The sequence below is a fragment of the Falco biarmicus genome, chromosome 4 (genome assembly GCF_023638135.1).
Source record: "Falco biarmicus isolate bFalBia1 chromosome 4, bFalBia1.pri, whole genome shotgun sequence".
Classification (NCBI taxonomy): domain Eukaryota; kingdom Metazoa; phylum Chordata; class Aves; order Falconiformes; family Falconidae; genus Falco; species Falco biarmicus.
In genome coordinates, this window is record NC_079291.1 from 31,516,867 (window position 1) to 31,534,276 (window position 17,410).

At 36.6% G+C, this 17,410-nt stretch overlaps 1 protein-coding gene across 2 annotated transcripts in view; it reads left to right on the forward strand.

The window, feature by feature from the left end:
* DGKB (diacylglycerol kinase beta) overlaps window positions 1-17,410 on the forward strand; it is a 363,521-nt gene that overhangs the window by 280,472 nt on the left and 65,639 nt on the right. For both annotated transcript variants that reach the window (XM_056338458.1, XM_056338459.1), the window contains one exon: window positions 2,587-2,782. In XM_056338458.1, coding sequence (XP_056194433.1) covers window positions 2,587-2,782 — 196 coding nt within the window. The remainder of the gene's footprint in view (window positions 1-2,586; window positions 2,783-17,410) is intronic.

The window sequence follows — 17,410 nt, forward strand, 5'->3', positions numbered from 1 at the left end:
TCTTTCTCGTGTAATACTTAAATATGTATTAAGAAGTGACTGACATAAATTAGGCAGATTTCAGAAGCCACAGGCCGTGGCTTGTAGAGGACCCCCTTCTGCTTGACATTTCATCCTTGTCAAAGATCAAATTATTTTAATTTAGGCTGCAAATTATAAGAAATGAAGACTTCTTTGTGGGAATTCCCTGTGGTAATCTGACTTTTGTTGTTACTGCTGCTTGTCAGTGTGCAAAAGATATAATATGCATGCAAATAAGGTTAAAAAATATGTACTATCTAATTATCCAGCCAGTACATTCCACTTGAAGACAGTGGGAGGCCTGACACACAGTATGTGTTTGATTCATTGAGGCCTGCAGGGTATTTACACAAGATTACTTTTAATTATGAAATTAATATCTGTTTATCTAGAATGTATAGCAGTAAGTGAGCATAAACATGAGCAGAATTTTTAGTAAAATAAATCATCTTAATATTTAATATGTATAAAATATAGGGAGGAACTATGAATTTGCTTTCAAAATAACAGTGAAGACCCGTGTTTTTTTTCTTGTAAAAAAATGTGATAGGTTACATTTTCAACTACAGTAGTTGCCACAGCTGCCAACTCACTTCCAGATGTGTCTTTTGATTTTAAAGATTTCCCTATATGAATGTAATTCACAGGTTTAAAATTTAATTCATGAAGAGCAAATATGAAATGGAAATCTTATTCTTAAAATTATTCTCTCTCCAGATTTACACTCTTAGAAGAATTAAGAAGATGCAGAGTATGCATTATAATACAGTTCTGTTTGGTGATCTCAGAAAGCTTCAGGGTAAACAAATAATTATGCACAGTTATTTTTGAGCTGTACTTTGCTTTTCTTCAAAGCTGTGATAAAGGTTTAGGCAGAGAGGAAAAAGTGTCAGTGATCCACAGAGCAGCAAGCTGCATGATGTCAGTGGACTATTACTGAAGCAGAGCTAATTATTTTTCCAGTTTTCTTCCTGATTATTGTATATTGGAATTACAAAATAAGACCCTTAATCAGTTTTAAATGCATGACTGGACCCCCTACTGGCTCATAAAACATTGCAGGAGTAGGATCTAATGTTTAAAAATATGCTGCTATACATGACAAAGTGTGTGCAATTGCCAGTATATCTATATATTCTGGCTATGTTGTGAGGAATGAAACTAATGTACCTGTAGCCAAGGTACAGGTATATGAATCCTGGAAAATTTGGCTGGTTCAGTGAACTAATTAGTAAGACTGAATGCTTTGCCTTCCACCTGCATGTTCAACTGCAGTAATCTGAAGTTGGGTCTTCTCTGGAGTTTCTTCAGTGTTTTTCTGTATTTTGTATGGTTAGGAGCTCCCCTTGATCCTAAAACCATGTAGGTAGGGAGAAGGACTTAGCCTGAGTAAATTGTAGTCAGCGAAGGCTAGGTGTATCCTGTCAAGCTAGGTGCATCTCATTCAACACGTGCCAGCTGAACTGTGTTTGCAAATATTATAGGCTTCTGCCACCTGAGAAGATGCTGCAGTTTGTCCCTGAACAGGCTGATAAGTTACAGTTCAGGGACTGTTCTCCTGAAGTGAAAATTATAGTCCCTTTACAAGATAAAATTTGAAGCCAGATCTAGTAAAAGAATGTACAGCTATAAAATGGCTTTATGTCCAGTTTTGCTCTAAGAAGCACTAGTGACACAAGATGCCCTACAGTAACGATTCCATCACTTAAGGGACTGTCCCACAGAGTAAGTTTTCCTCTGTGTGTCCAGTAAGTCTTGGAAGGCTTTTAGAACACTGATATATCTTCTTTAGCTCCATACCCTGTGTTTTGCTTTGGCTGTGGTGCGTATTTCAGAGAACTGGCTGATGGAGGTTCTGGGATAAGTGCTGTAGCTACATCAGCATTTTGCTGTACCCAGTTTTGTTAATCTAACCTCCCAGAAGTAGTTATTTGTCAGGCATAGCCATATGCTAATGTGCCAGTTGTGCCTTTGGTTTGAAACTATTATCTGTGTGGTGTTCTGTGCTCCTGGGGCCTGCTTAGACTCTTCTCCATAAAGCTGTATATGCTCTATATGCAGGGACTTTCATATTCAGCTTCATGTGGAAGGGACTCAGGGGTTATAATGACAAGTATCATTGCAAAATCATAAGACAGACAATTTAGCTGGAACAGGCAACAGAAAACCTCCAGTTATCGCTATAGAAATTCTTGTAGTACAAATGTTTTTCTGCTAATAGCTGTAGTAAAGCTACAAATATATTTCACTTGGGTCAATGAATAGGTATCAGATAACAGCAAGACCCTACCAAATGATCCCACACTCCAAGCAATCAGGAGCTGAATAGGAATCATTGCTTGCCTTCTGAATGAGGATCAGTTCCTATCTCATACCTCCAAACACAAGTATAGATCTTATGTGAAAACACTAAATAAACCATTAACAATATTGAATGATGAACTGCTGAGTAAAAATGTCTGAAAGGTAGAACATTCTGTTTTTCCTTTCTCTTACTGCTTTCTCTCTCCTTTTTTTTTTTCTTTTCTTTTTTTTTTTTTTTTTTTTTTTCTCCTTGCTAATCAGTGTGATGGAATTCAGCTAGACTTAATCAATATTTCTCTGGAAGGAATTGCCATTCTGAATATCCCAAGCATGCATGGTGGATCAAATCTTTGGGGAGAGACAAAGAAAAGACGTAGTCACCGTCGGACAGAAAAGAAGAGGTCAGATAAAAGAACCACTGTCACAGATGCCAAGGAATTGAAGTTTGTATGCCAAGGTAAGCTTACAGGTTAATGTAGGCTATCTGGCTCCATCCAGTCAACTTAGTTGTATAATTATCTTTGTATTGCCTCTTGTCAAGAAAAAGGATAGACAGTTCTTTGCTATTTCTCTTCTTGTGAATTTAGCTTTTCTGATGGGAAGCACTGGAGCAAAGGCATAAACAAAGACGTGCTGACAGTTACAGTCTATATACTTGCAAACCTGGCCGGGATGTTACCTGTTAAGCAGATTAAGCACACCATGTGGCACTGTTTGCTACTACAATATTCAGTCTAGAAGTACCTGGAGTTTTTGGAGTCAGGAAATGCTTTCTGAACATTTATAATGCTTCTAAATGTCAGTGTGCATTAAACTTGGGGATAATCCTGCCCTGTTTCTAACAAATTTTGGACAGAGGCTGTAGGAAGGTACTTCAGACTAACAAGAGCAAGCTGTGTATACATTTTATGGACTGTATGCAGTCCCTGAATGCATATGTTGTAGCTTGCTTGCATGGGCATGATCAATCCTTTCAGGGCTTGTATACTCTACTGGTGATTAGACACTATTACTCCATAAATGTTTTTATTAATCATAACTCTTTACAAAACCTACAGTATATAGTAATTTCTGTTCTACTTTGTAGAATCTGAATATGCATTGTAACACATTGCTGCATATCACAAGTTCTAGTGATTATAAAACACCATTCTGTTCACACCAAGGAATGCACAGACCAGGCTTTGAAAACATTTATTTTTTCCCTCTTTTTATCCTATGGAAAAGAATATCGTTTGCTTCAGAGTATCTTCCAGCTTCTCCTCCTTATTCAAAATGAGTAAAGATTAGGGCTTTAACTGATGTTATTGTGATTCTTTTACTCATTCTGGATGGCCTATTTTTTACATTTCATTAGCAGTAATTTTTAAATCACTAGTTGTATCTTAGTTTATCAATATGTTTTGTAGTTTTAGTTCAGCTAACTTACCTGGATGACAAAAGTTTGGGAATAAAGTAGTTTCCTGTGGCTTGGAGGTTGCAATAAGTACTAGGACTCGAAATTGCTCTGTGTTTTAGCAATTTGATACCTGTTCTCAGTATCTGAAAGTAACTTAACACACACTGTCAGCTGGGGTCTTATCAGCTCCTAACCTTCTGCATACACTACTTCTGTATTATGTCCTGATGTTCAAGAGGTGAAAGCAGGTATTGGGTAATAGACTCACCAAAAATACTCTTTTTGTGTTGCTTCTCAACATAAGGATACAGGATGTTTCAACATTTTGATAGCAGTGAAACAAGGTGTTACAACCTCTTTCATCATTGAAGTTTTGTATGTATTCGATACACACATAACAGTTATTTCAGTCTACAGACTGTTTAGTAGAACGGTGTTGCTGCACCCCGTTTCCATTTTCCTGGACAGTAGAAACTAAAATAATAGTAAAAATATTAAAAACTGAACAGAAGATCCTACATTATCTGTTGAAGTATTTTAAATGCAAACATTAAGCACCTTCCTTCAGAAAAACTAGTCTCATGACTGAGTTTCTAATCACTTTATATGCATTGTGGATGGAAGTAGCTTCAACCAAAAAGCAATTTCAAAGCAGAGATTTACTTTCAGTATCATAAGCTAGAGCACCTCTTTCTCATCACTGAGTACATAGATAGTATTATTGGTTGCAGCTACAGTAGCTTTTTAGCACTTAACAGTTGTACATTTCTCGGATTTCTGAGTTGCCTGTGTTTATTGCATTCTGGTTTACAACACTGAGCAGTCTTGAGCATGCAAACTGGGTTCCTTTTAAATGGTGGGGGCACAGGATCTGACTGCAAATGGGTGTTCAGTCCATGGAACAAGGTTAAAACAACTCAAAGTAAAACTCCAAAATTAATGTGGCATGAGCATTTGAGAGCAAACTGATTTGCTCTAGGCATCCACTCCTATTTTATATTGCAAACAATAGTAACTTAATTCTGATAACTAAGATAGGCTTTCAGGTTCGAGTGTGCTGCTTCATCTCAGTAGTCAAGATTATTGCTGAATAATGGAATTCAGTCCATTTTATGTCTAGGCTTCTCAGATAGTTTTGATGAATCTTAATCTACCTACTGTGGAAATAATGGACTGCCTGTCACTTCTAAAGCCCTATGATTCCTTCACTAGCTTTATACAAGCAAACCTGAGAGCCTGATATCGTCTAACTGATTATTTTCTTAGGCACATTTGAACTGTACTTTTTAGTTTGAAGAAAACATTTTGTAAAATTTTAATGCCTGGTGCAGAAATAGGTATTGCCACATTGAGAAGCATGGTAAATGTGTACCTGCTCGTTAACTTCTGTTTATTTACTTATTCTGAATAAATATTCTTTCAGTTCATTTTTATGTCCAAATAAAGCATTGAATCACTACACTTTCTAGGAGACAGCAATCAAACATCCTCATATTTTCATATGTTTACATATATCAGATTTTGGTGTTGGGTTTTGTGTGGTGATGTTTTGGGTTTTTTTAATCTAATCCTCTCATATGGGACTTCTGAGTGCCACGCACATTTAATTTAGTCTTTTTCAATTGCAATGTAACTGTGGGTTTTTTCAACTGCATATCAGACTGTATTCTTGTTGTCTTTATAGTTTTATAACTTGACCATAAATACACAAATTGAAGTTTAGTACTCAAAGTCAGAGCCCTTAAATGGGATACTTGCATGGACTAGTGAAGGTTGTCTCCTCACTGGGTACTTTGTTGCCCCTGAGTGTATTGCATTGCTCGCCTCAAACAGCCTCAGGAGGACTTTCCAGATTTCCAAAAAAGAAGAAACTTGTGTGAGGTTCTGCTGCTGTCCTCCCCCTGCTCTTGTGTGTATCACCTAACATAAGACATGTACATGCAGCATGATCATTACTGCAGGAAAAAGGGTCAAAGTTCTGCCAAATCTTTTTTCCTTTCTTGTATATCTGTGTGATTCAGGAAAGGTGTATTCCTCTGAGGCTACTCACAGAATTACAGAATGGTAAGGACTGGAAGGGACCTCTGGAGATCATCTAGTCCAACCCCCTGATAAAGCAGGTTCTCCTAGAGAAGAATGCAGAGGAACACATCCAGGCAGGTTTCCAATGTCTCCAGAGAAGGAGACTCCACAGCCTCGCTGGGCAGCCTGGTCCAGTGCTCAGTCACCCTGAAAGGAAAGAATTTTTTCCTCACATTCAGGTGGAACTTCCTGTGTTTCAGTTTGTGCCTGTTGCCCCTTGTCCTGTTACTGGGTGCTATCCCCCTCTTTTATTTTTTTTCTCCATATTTACTGTCACCTGATGATGCAAAAAGACTTGTATTTTCTTTGCTATTCCCATTATCCACCTCCATACTCAATAGCAAGACCACAATCTGGACTTTAAGTAATCAAAATGACATCTCTTTGAAAAACTATCTTATTATATGAACACAGTCTGAAAAACAATTTATTGAAATGTAGCAATTTAAAATGTGCAGTATTTAAATATGTTCCCTGCTTATCTCATTAGGAGTTGTGCCTGTATGCTAAAGAGCAAAATTTGGCACTGATAGCATATAGGTATATATGTCTCTGTGTGTGTATCATATTTCTGTCTAACTAGTAACTAGCTCTCATGTTTTCATACAAAATATATGAAAATATATTTGTCTAATTAACTTAGAAGTCATTGAAAAGAAAACCTTATTTAACTTCAATATACTAAATACTATCTTAATCTTTGTTAATGGAAAAAAAATACTAGTTTTTATTTCAACTCCTATTCAGAAGTATAGATGGTCTTTCAACAAATGTTATTAGGATAAAAATAGGATTTTTTTTCTAATTTAATTTCATTTTAATTTCTAATTTATCATTATAATTTCTACTGTACAAAATCAATTCATTAGGAAAAAATACAACTACATATATTTGTGACAATCCGTGAAAGTAGATGATTTAATTAGTATTTTGACTTTATGAATCTGACAGTTGCAATGTTTCCATTTGTTTTGTTTTAAAAACTTCTAGTACGTGCATATCTATGACATATCTATCCACAATCATTTTTTTTCTATGTACAGATTTTAGATGTAACTGTGAACTATCCTTGAACATTATTTGGACAGGATTTTTGTTTGGATATACACAGATATTGATAAATGCAAAAAATCAGTGCTTTAAAAAGATGAACATACTGCATAGGAACTAAAGTATGAGTTGAGAAACATAAATGTAAATAACTGAGCTACTTGTTGAAATTACATCCAAAACATAAGCTGAATCATGACGACATATCTTACATGAAATACATATGCCACTTATGTTAAGTATAAAACAGCAAATTTTTCTTCCTCACAGAGAAACTAAATAAAATTTTCAAACCTGTTATGACACAAAAAGGAAAGAAATCTTTTGAAAATCTTTCTAGTAAAATTTTTGCTGAGTAGACTAGGATTCCTTTGGGGTGGATATAGTTATGCTTTGATTTGCTTTGATTTGCTGAAGTCCAGTTAGTGCCCTGTCCTGAAATCTCTTTTAAAGTTTAAAGTCTCTTAAGACTTTATTGCAAACATATATGTAGCTTGGTTTTGCAAAAGTAGTTCCAGTCACCTCAATGGACTTATTCCTGAAGACACTTCTATGAACTATTAATAGGTGAAACCTTTAGACTATAAATATTTAAGTGCAATACTTTCTTCCTATTTATTTTGTACATTACCAGGCACATTGATACTTAACCAAGTACTTTCCAAGTTGATTTGCACAGCTTGTTAAGAGCTGCAGTGAGTATTACTCAGCAACATGCCAGGCTACTAGAATAATTCAAGACAATGTGCATTCATGTCACAACACCTAGGCATAAACCAAGCTTACCAATATGATTCAATAACTCCATGTGGAAATCTCTGTTAATAACTGTGTTATGACTTTCTGAATGGAAATGCAGAAGTTTTGGAAACAGAATAACGTGTATACAGTTCACTACAGTTAAAAGCAGGGGACACGTAGAGACTGTGAAGGCCTTAAAACACTTTAGAATATCTATACATAGTGAGAGAGGAGAAAATACCTTTCTTATTAGGTGTCAAATTCCACTCTGCAGCGGAGGCAGAGAATCTTATTCCAATCTTCCTTATAGCCAGGGGATTCCTGACAAGAGTTCTCTAAACAACTTATAAACTTTGTAGACTGGCAGACTAATTTAATGTATGGGAGTCTTTCATAAACTACTCTCTGGCCGGGTGGCTTCTCCTTGCTGTTTATAATTCTCTAAATTTAAAATTTTGGCACATCATTAATTTTGAGATCTCTAATATAAATTAATTTCATAAGTTGAAAAAGTAAGAAACTGTGATCTATGTACTCAGTATATATACTACATACACTGAATATACATTGTCTATTCAATATTGGTAGACTTTAGGTTATTTATGATATTGTACAAGGCCTGTATAATGAACTCTCTATAATAATATTTTTATCAAATCCTCTGGATAATGTAATGGATAAATAAGGTAATTGTCCTTATTTTGGATCTTGTTTAGACAGTTTTGGTCAACATAGCCATTAACACATTACCACAGAGAAAAATAACTAAATATAGCTATTTCATAGTTGGTCTATGTTAAGACATTCAACGTACAGAAACAGTGTTGTTTGGACAGAGTATCTAAGTGAAATCATTCAATTGCTGCCTTGACAATCCTAACTAGGCATTTTTGTGCACACATATATATATATAGTTTGATGAAAGAAAATAGTACCGATATAATCGAGTTCTACCAATTTTAGTAATCAGCATTGCAGGATATTTGTGTTACTTTAGAAAAAGAAAAAAATAAAAAGGTAAATTAACTTGATCACAATATCTGTTTAAGAACTTGAGGTAATACATTTTGGTATTCAGAATTCAAGGAAGCAGAAATATGTCTAATGAAAACCAGTCACTAAATCAGTTAAACATCAAAGGAAATAATAATTACATGCTGTCCTAAGCTAGACTCAAACTCACTGGAATAGATAGCAGGGATGTGTAAACACCTTATTGCATTTGGGATAGCTTGCAAATCATTTATGGTCCTTTCTCAGGAGCTATGTACACAAACTGAGGTATATTTCTTTATCCATAACGAAGATACAAGCAGGGCATATATGGTGGAAACCCTTGCTGAGTAATAAACATATACATTTGTATTTCTGTGAAAAATAACAGAAAAAGAACAGTGAACCTGAGAAAAGGGGAAGCACTGAACACAGTAATAGAAAATCTGTTGATGCATTTCTTAGAAAAAGTGAAGAGAAAGACTGCTTTCTCAGCCAAATTTTGACTATAAAACTGTTAGATAAGCCTTCTGTTCAGTCTTCCTAAATTTAAGGAAAAAGCTCTTTTGTCTGTTATGGTAAGGAAGACATATGAAGAATGAAAATCTAGCACTGGTGTTTTTTTCCTAATGGAAGCAACCCAAGAAACCCTGCAACTTGTTTAAGTCACAGATCAGAAAAATTAAGAAACCAAGTTTCCTTAAAAAGCAGTACAGTAAGTTATATTTAAAAGGTTTATGGCAGATTGTGTGTCTCAGTTCCCCAAAAAGAAGGTAAAAATGGAGGGGTCCATATGTGTGCTGTCTGGCTATTTAAATAGGTCTAATCACTGACAATATATGTCAAAGCATTAAGTATATGAAGTTCAGAGAAGTCTGAATTCAGCTATATTATTTGAATGTAAACTACAACAAAACTCATGTGGGACTTACTTTTAAGGTGTAGATTCAGGAAACATACATATGATGAGTTATAGCCCTACATGAATCTAAAACGCTTCGGCTGTTTCACTCACAAATCCACTTCATTTAGTTATATGCCTCAATTACTCTGCTTGGAAAATAACATAAAGTTATCGTTGTATGAAATTTTAATTTCTTTCCTAAATTTTATATAATTGCTCTGAAAATAACAGCATTTTTAATGTTTTTGGAATTTTATTTTCTGTCTTTGATTGAAACTAAGAAGGCATAAAAATCACCTAAACAGCAAAGTTAACCCTTCGAATCCAAATACTTCTTCAAAATTTAAACAATAGAAAAAATTTCTTAATTTATTCAAATTTTTTTTCCTGTCCAAGCATGCATCATAGCTATTCTGAACATCTTAAATCATAAATCAAAGTTTTAACCTAAACTTCACATATTTCTGTGTGGAATTTCATTACAGTTATGTGAGTGCATTGTGTTTGCAGTAAATTAAATCCTTGTGAGGCCTCTTAGGGTGACATTAAATTCAGTGTCTAAAAATCAACCTTATAGCCAGTAGACAGAGTCTCCTCAAGAAAAGTATTTATCCTGTGCTTGAACAAGGGTCTAAGGCAGGTAGACTAGAATGCTTGCTGGAGGTGACTCTCTCTCCCTTTATTTTAAGTGGAGCCTAAGTAATAGGCTGGGTTAGACACCGCACTTCCAGCTGACTAGATAGTGAGACGAATTTCTGAATGTGCTGCATGTGGCAACAGTTCATCAAATACTTGAACAGTCCTTGGAGCAGGAATGGGAATAGGGTACTGCTCTGCCAGATAAGACTTGTTAAGCTGAACCATTCTCTCCTCTATGGATCTAGTCCTGCTGTATCCCAAGTCCTTCATGAGCACTGTAGTTGCTAATCTACTGAGAAGAAAGGACTGTGGCAGATGACCTGTCTTCCCAGTGTGTGCCAACCCTGCTTGGAGTAGAGTTTCCAAGTGTGTGGGACTCAAGCAGGGTAACGCCTGTTTGGGGGGTTATAGTATAGGCAAGCGTAAGGAAACAGGGTAGTGTTCAGTAGCATTATGTACTGCCCTGTCTTTAGTTTGGTCTGCATTATTTTGTTGCATTCTAAACATCTGCATGACACGTTGAATATCCCACATCCTTTGTGCACATTTCCGTTGCAGCACCTGGCTGTTGCGCGTTGCCTCTTCTGTCTGCTGAATGGCAGTAACTGGCCACCGCGCCAGGCATTGTGCTCCATATCTCAAGCACAAGCTCAGTAGGCAGCGGGAGCTGCTGTCTCACTGAGGGCAGCAGCATGGTATAGCTCATCCGTGTGCGAGGTGTCGATCTCTGGCTTTGCCGAGGTTGCACGTTTGACAAGGGCATGGAACCCTTGCAAATCTCTCCCTGTGGAAGCACCTGTTCCTGCACACCCGGGACCTGCGTAAGGCAGTGTGCAGATCAGAAGTTGCTTCTACTGGTATATACTTTCCAGTTTTTGGTGGTTCTTCTAGAAGCTGTGGAACAAAGCACTCCAGGCTGTGATGTGTTATCACTGATCAGAAGTATCTTATCTGTGGAGGCAGGAGTTCAGGGGCAGGGGGAAGAAAAAGAAAAAGAAGAGGAAGTAAGAAATAAATTCACAGTTTTTCCACATTAACAAATTCCTACTTCTTGGTAGAGAGGTAATTTTCATAACTCAGAACTTGGATTTGGCTGACTATCTGAGGGATAGGTTGGTATTCGGCTGCCAATGTCCCATATTGGCTACTGAGGACTGTGTGGCCTTGGCTCCTTATTTTTGCTGCATGCACGTATTTACTGGAATGACAGATTCAGATACCATGAAAGGGATAAATGACCCTTTGTCCTAACCATTTAGTTAAATTGTGCGTTGCACCCATTAGTTTGTAAGATAAGCATTCAAACGTTTGTTTTACCAAGCTGTTAAAGATAGTATGTGTTTCCTAATAAAAGGCTGTGGGCTGGACTGTCACAATGTGATCATGTTATTAAAAAAGCCTTTTCCTGTTTTTCCCCAGACACACAGCAGAAAAGCTTTGGGGTGCACTCTTCCCTCTAGATACCTTTAGCTTTTCCTTTCACTCCTTTAAGAGGTGCTGTGTTCAGCAAGAGCCTTACTCATACAAATAGGCTCATCAGCCTGGGGATGGAGTCCATAATTCAGAACAGTTTGAATCTTTTAGGCACATAAATACAATCCCTTGTTGCTGTGAAATGCTGGTTTTATTGTTATTAGGAAGCAGTAGGACCTTGAACAATGGCTTGGTAGTCTGATTTGGGTTTATATTTATAAAGCATGTATATATGTTTCTGTGCAATATAGATCATAGTAGAAAAACAATTTCCTTTTATTTACAAGGCAGTTGAGATTGTCATTGTATTATACCTTTTGGTGCACAGAATGTTCATTTTCTTTCAAGCGTTATTCATTGAAAGAGGATAATTATGGTGTATTTCACAGGCTGCCAGAAGGAAAATGTATCTTTGAAAAGTTTCATTTCCCTTAAGTTGCTCATTTTCTATAGGAAGACAGAGCTATTAAGTAACATACCCATGACAAAGATTGATTAAAATGGCATAAAGGAATATCTTATCTCTAAGTACAGGGATTTACACGTATAACTCCTATGACATTAAATGCAGTAGGTGAAATTAACTCTAGCTATTGTATAAAAAAAAGCCCCAGTAAATTGGTTTGTACAGAGAACAGGTGAGGGTGGGAAAGATGGAATGTTAAGTAGCAACCGAGAAGTAGGAAGTTACTTATTGTTTTAGGGAACACCTACAACATAGTATCCAAATAAAGCCAAGTTCTGTACCAGCAGCATCAATGCAATATTCTGCTGGGGCTCACTTTGGCTGCCAAATACTGGAAACACTACCTTTCTGGTGGGGCTGAGATTCTTGTATTCAGCCAGCTCCTTAGAACAGCTCAGGCCTCTCTACAGCATTCAAGGTGAACGTAGCCTGGGTCTGTCTGACCTGGAACACGGGATATGCCCTAATGTGCACCTTGTACATGGCATACCTCTCAGCACACGTGTCTGCAGACAGCTCATATGGCCTGTTCCACAGTACTCACAGTGCTTAACTCTGCTTTGCTGGGAGTCCTTCATGAGCCTTGTACCTTATTAAACCAGGTAATTGTGTACCGTTTGGTATGACAGCCGTTATTTAAGATGTGGGAAATGATGATGGATGTAAATGGAATATCCAAAGATTTTGATTTTTGCTTTTTTTCCTATTCATTGCAGAAACAGTAACAAATACCATTTTTCAGAGTAGCAGAACCGATCAGCTTACCCAGGGGGTTTTTTTTGGGGGGGTTACCTTCTTTTTTTAATTTTTCCCTCCCATTTCTAGTACTAAAGACAGTGTTTTTGCTGGTATTTATTTGTGCCAAAGACTTGACTTTCACTTGAAAATACACCTTGCGGGATGTAAAGCTCTCTAATAATTAGCTTGTTTGTACATGGCAGGAGAAGCTAAATTTTGCCTTTCCTGAGCTCCTTCCTCGAGCCTTCCCTCCATGTTGGTCTTTCTTCTGACTGTAACTTTTCTACCACGTTTCAGCAGCTCATCCAGCATGCTGGCAACAGTATGGTGTGGTCAGTCTAGAACTCAGAGCCTGTTAATACAGCACATGAATACTTGTTATTTGAAATTTCCTGTGCCGTGAATCAAATATGAATATTTGTACAAGAGCATTAGCACAGGACATAGCTCCTTTTTGGGGTAATTCCACTGAAATTACCAGATTTACATAAATGAATAAGAAAGTACCATCAGTTTACGGCATCACATTTTCTATATATAGAAATTTGGATGAGAAAAAACAAGTTTCAGATGAAAAAAATGTGAGTGTGTGTGCATATTTAAACATGGATATGTTTATGTACTTTTTCCTCTACTTCAGCAAGAATTCTATAACAAAAAAATGTGAATAAATGAAAAAAAATATTCCTTGCTGGATATATCTTCTACGTTGTGCTATTGATTCATATACACATACTTTTTTTTTTTCTTTACAGAAACATACATTCTCATATTTTTGTAGGGCTTAATTTTTATTTCTTACTGCTCTATGTCATGAATAACAATTATTGCAGAAGTGTTAAACCCATCTGGGAACAGAAAGTAGCCCTGTCTTAGTTATGAAATAACCATATCCTATTATGGTACTTTGATACAGAGCTTTTCTTTAATTAACAAAGTGAAAACATCTGTTACTGTCTCAAAATAGTTTTTGAGTTTCATACGTTTTATAATTCATGTGTTTCTCTGCTTCTGAAGTTTTTCAGATATAAATTATTTGTAAATGTCACTTTTCTTCCAAAACCTTACAAAAAGTCAGCAATTAACTAATTACAACAGGTGTTTCCTTTCTTGAGGAAAGGAATGCATATGATTATTGTAATTTAAATTCCTGCGTGAGTTAAGGAATTGACCTGTTATTAGAAAACACTGCAAGCACACAGAAAATTATAAAAATGAAGTAGAAATGTTGGATGAATTTAAGACTGAGACAGTTTTAACCCTTTCATGCTCTTTTTACATGTGAACGTTGTAGGTGGTTGCCCCCCCAACCCCTCCAATCCTAAATGTGACTTGATATGTGTATACATGATTTAGATTTACAGTAATATTTTCTGATGCCAAACATATGTTTTTATATTGTGACCTTTGTACAAAAAGCTGCAATAACCATTCTGCAATATTCAATTTGTTTAATGGCAGACAAGTATTCCCTAGAAATGTCTGATAGGACATTACTCAGATTGCTCATTTAACCCTGCCCCTGGTGCCTGAATCTGTAGTTTAAAGATACAAAAATAAAAATAGAATAGCCTAGCTGGTCGGTTTTGGCTGCTGCAACACATAATCATATCCTCTGATCCATTCTAGTTTTCTATTACTTGTTAACAGAAAATTTCAAATTCCTTGAGTGTTTACAAAAGGTGTTGGATTGACAGCAATTTAATTTTGGGTAACAACAGGAGAGACAGCTTCAGTTAATGTACACAATTAGTATTACTAATAAAAAAATGGGTAAAATATCCTAAATATATTGATGATAAGGACAACCCAGTAAGACCACAGGTTTGGTGTATATACATTTGCAATACTCACTAGAGGTAGAAGTGGAATTTACAAGAGAAAATGAGTGTTGGTGTATAAGACAGAGAGATGCAGAAAAAGAAGCATATATTAAAGTTAAAATCTCAGGTTCAGTCTGTTGTATTAAAAAAAGCTGAATTTGTTCTGTTGTGGGTTGTGGTTTTTTCCCCTCACTCTACAAAGACTTGTGTAAACCAAAGCATTTAAATATATGTAGCTATAAATATATATTGGAATCATGCAAGTATTTTACTAGTGTCTATTTACTCTGCAAGGGGAGAGGGTGGGGTGGGGTTAATACTTGCTGTTATAATCAATTTAAAGATTTTTTTTTCCCCTTTTTCTCCATTTGTTTTCTTCATATAAACACCCATGATCTGCTAGCAAACGTGCTATTAGCAGAATACTGCATAGCAAAAGCATGCATCCAACCACACCAACAAAAAGCACCGTTTGGTAGTAGCATTGTTTCACTCGCGTATTTATAAAGACCAAGTGTAAGTAAGACTGGTGGCGTTGTGCACTTGTGCTGACGATAAGGCAAATCAAAGGAGAGGAGGTTCAGTCAGACCACGTCATCTCCATAACCTGCTCTATTTTTATCTGCTGCCTTTAAACGTTAGCCTCCCTCCTGACACTGTTAAACATTGCCAGTAAAGCACCAGGTTGTTTATAAGAGCACATTGTAAAGTAGGTTGTATTGGAAAGTATGAGCTGCCCAACAAATTAATGGCATTGTGAGGTGCTGCCTGCTGGGGTGAAAATAAATTGTAAGAAAATATAGGGAGACAGGTAATGGGCACTAGCCATGCTGCACAACACTTTTCAAACTGCTGCTGACTGTGTGCCAATAGATATGGCAATAACTGTCAACAAGATTTACAATACTTTCGCATTTACACAGTGAGAGTAGAAAGGTTGAAAGAATTCTACAATTTTATTTAAAGTTTAGAGCCAACTATTTCTGGACCTACTATTTCCAGGTGACAGGGTTACAAACACGCTGCTTATCTTTCATACATGTCAGTGGGAGGGTTTTTTATTATCATCGGAAGTCCTTGAAATTGGATGTAAGAAAAATAGCAGTAAAGCAGAGGTATATACTTAATTATAAAATCCAAGTAGGTACAGATTTTGCCATTTATTGTATATCTTGTGATTTCTGATAGCACACAATCGTGCTACCTATCTGTAGCCCCAGTGGGTGGTTCCTGCAGGCAATCCAATTTCTGGCTGTGCTTCTTGCCCTGGTATTAAGGCACAGCTTAAAGCTGCTGTACTGGCTTTGTTGTCCTGTCCCCTTGGCAATGCGTTCCATGCTGTAGAAATCTGCAAGAGGCTAACTGAACAACTTTAAATGTCTGTTGTGCAAGGCTCAGGAGTTGTCCCATATTCCTCCTTATCAGTATTCAGACACATGTCTTTACACTTACAATAACTTTTAATAGTTGTTAGCACTGCAGAGATGGTAAAATTATGGGTTTGAGCTGAATTTTCTTTTTCTGATTTGCACATCCTCAATGGCACTCAAAAATACCTTCTATGTGTGTTGTTTCATAATGAAGACTCATTACTAGTTAAATAACTTAATATTATCAGAAAGGCTTGCTTATGTTTTTCAGTAGCTTCAGCTGCCAACAAGTAAGAAAATTCCTTTAAAATATGGAGTAGAGCAGTCATGGGTTTGTAATAAATCACAGACAATGTCTGTGTACCTTTTTCTTTTTTCTTTTTGTGGGTCTAATATACTATAAAATACAGGGGAAAAAAGTTTTATGTTTTTAAGAAATAGCCTTTTTAGAACACAATAAATAATCTGAGGCTGGCCAAACCATTCTTTGTATTACTTTGTATGAACCATATGAACAAATTGGCAGTTAGTGATTATTATTTATTTGTTCTGTGGTAACACCCAAAGGTCTTAGACACTAGACACTTTATAAACACAGATCAATTGGACATTTCCTGCTTGGAGAATCACAGAACCAAAGGATAATTTAGGTTGGAAGGGACTTCTGAAGGTCATCTAGACCAACCCTCTCAGCTCCAAGCAGGTCTAATTAGATCAGGTTTCTCAGGGACTTGTGTAGAACTTACACTCTAAAATGTCTAAGAATTTATGGTCTAAAGTTAATTTGCTAAAATCTAAGGGTTTGGTTCTTGAAGGCCAGGTTAAGAAGTCCCAGTTTCATACTGCGTGTATGTGACCCTAACTCAGGCAGTCAGCATGTCATTTGTTTTATTTTCATCTTTCCCATTCACTCGATAATAGACTTTGCTGACTCAACAGTCCTATCCCAGAAGCTCCTACTGCTCTCTTAGAAATAAGAGTTCTCTAGTGGGGACCTGCAATCTCAAAAGGGCCTTGGAATACCCACCCATGTGCAAAATCAGCACCGTCATGTGAAACCGCAGAGGGACTGTCACCCCGACTATCAAATATTGCACTGGAATTGGTCATCTTTTTTCTTTTTCTGATCAACATTCCCTGACTTTTCATTTCACCTGAAGTTTCTAGACAACCCTTTTTGGCTGCTTCAAGTGGAGTCCCAGTATGGTCCTCAGTTCTCTTACAGACCTGGTTAACCCATTGATGGTCACTGTGGAGGCACATGTTGAATTGTAAGTTTGCATTTAAAACCAATTACAGCCAATTGAATTTAGTTCATCAATGTGTTCCTAAGCTCATAATCTCTTCTAGAAAGCCTTCCCTGAGAATATGATTGATAATCGAGAATATAATTTTCCTTCTAAAGTC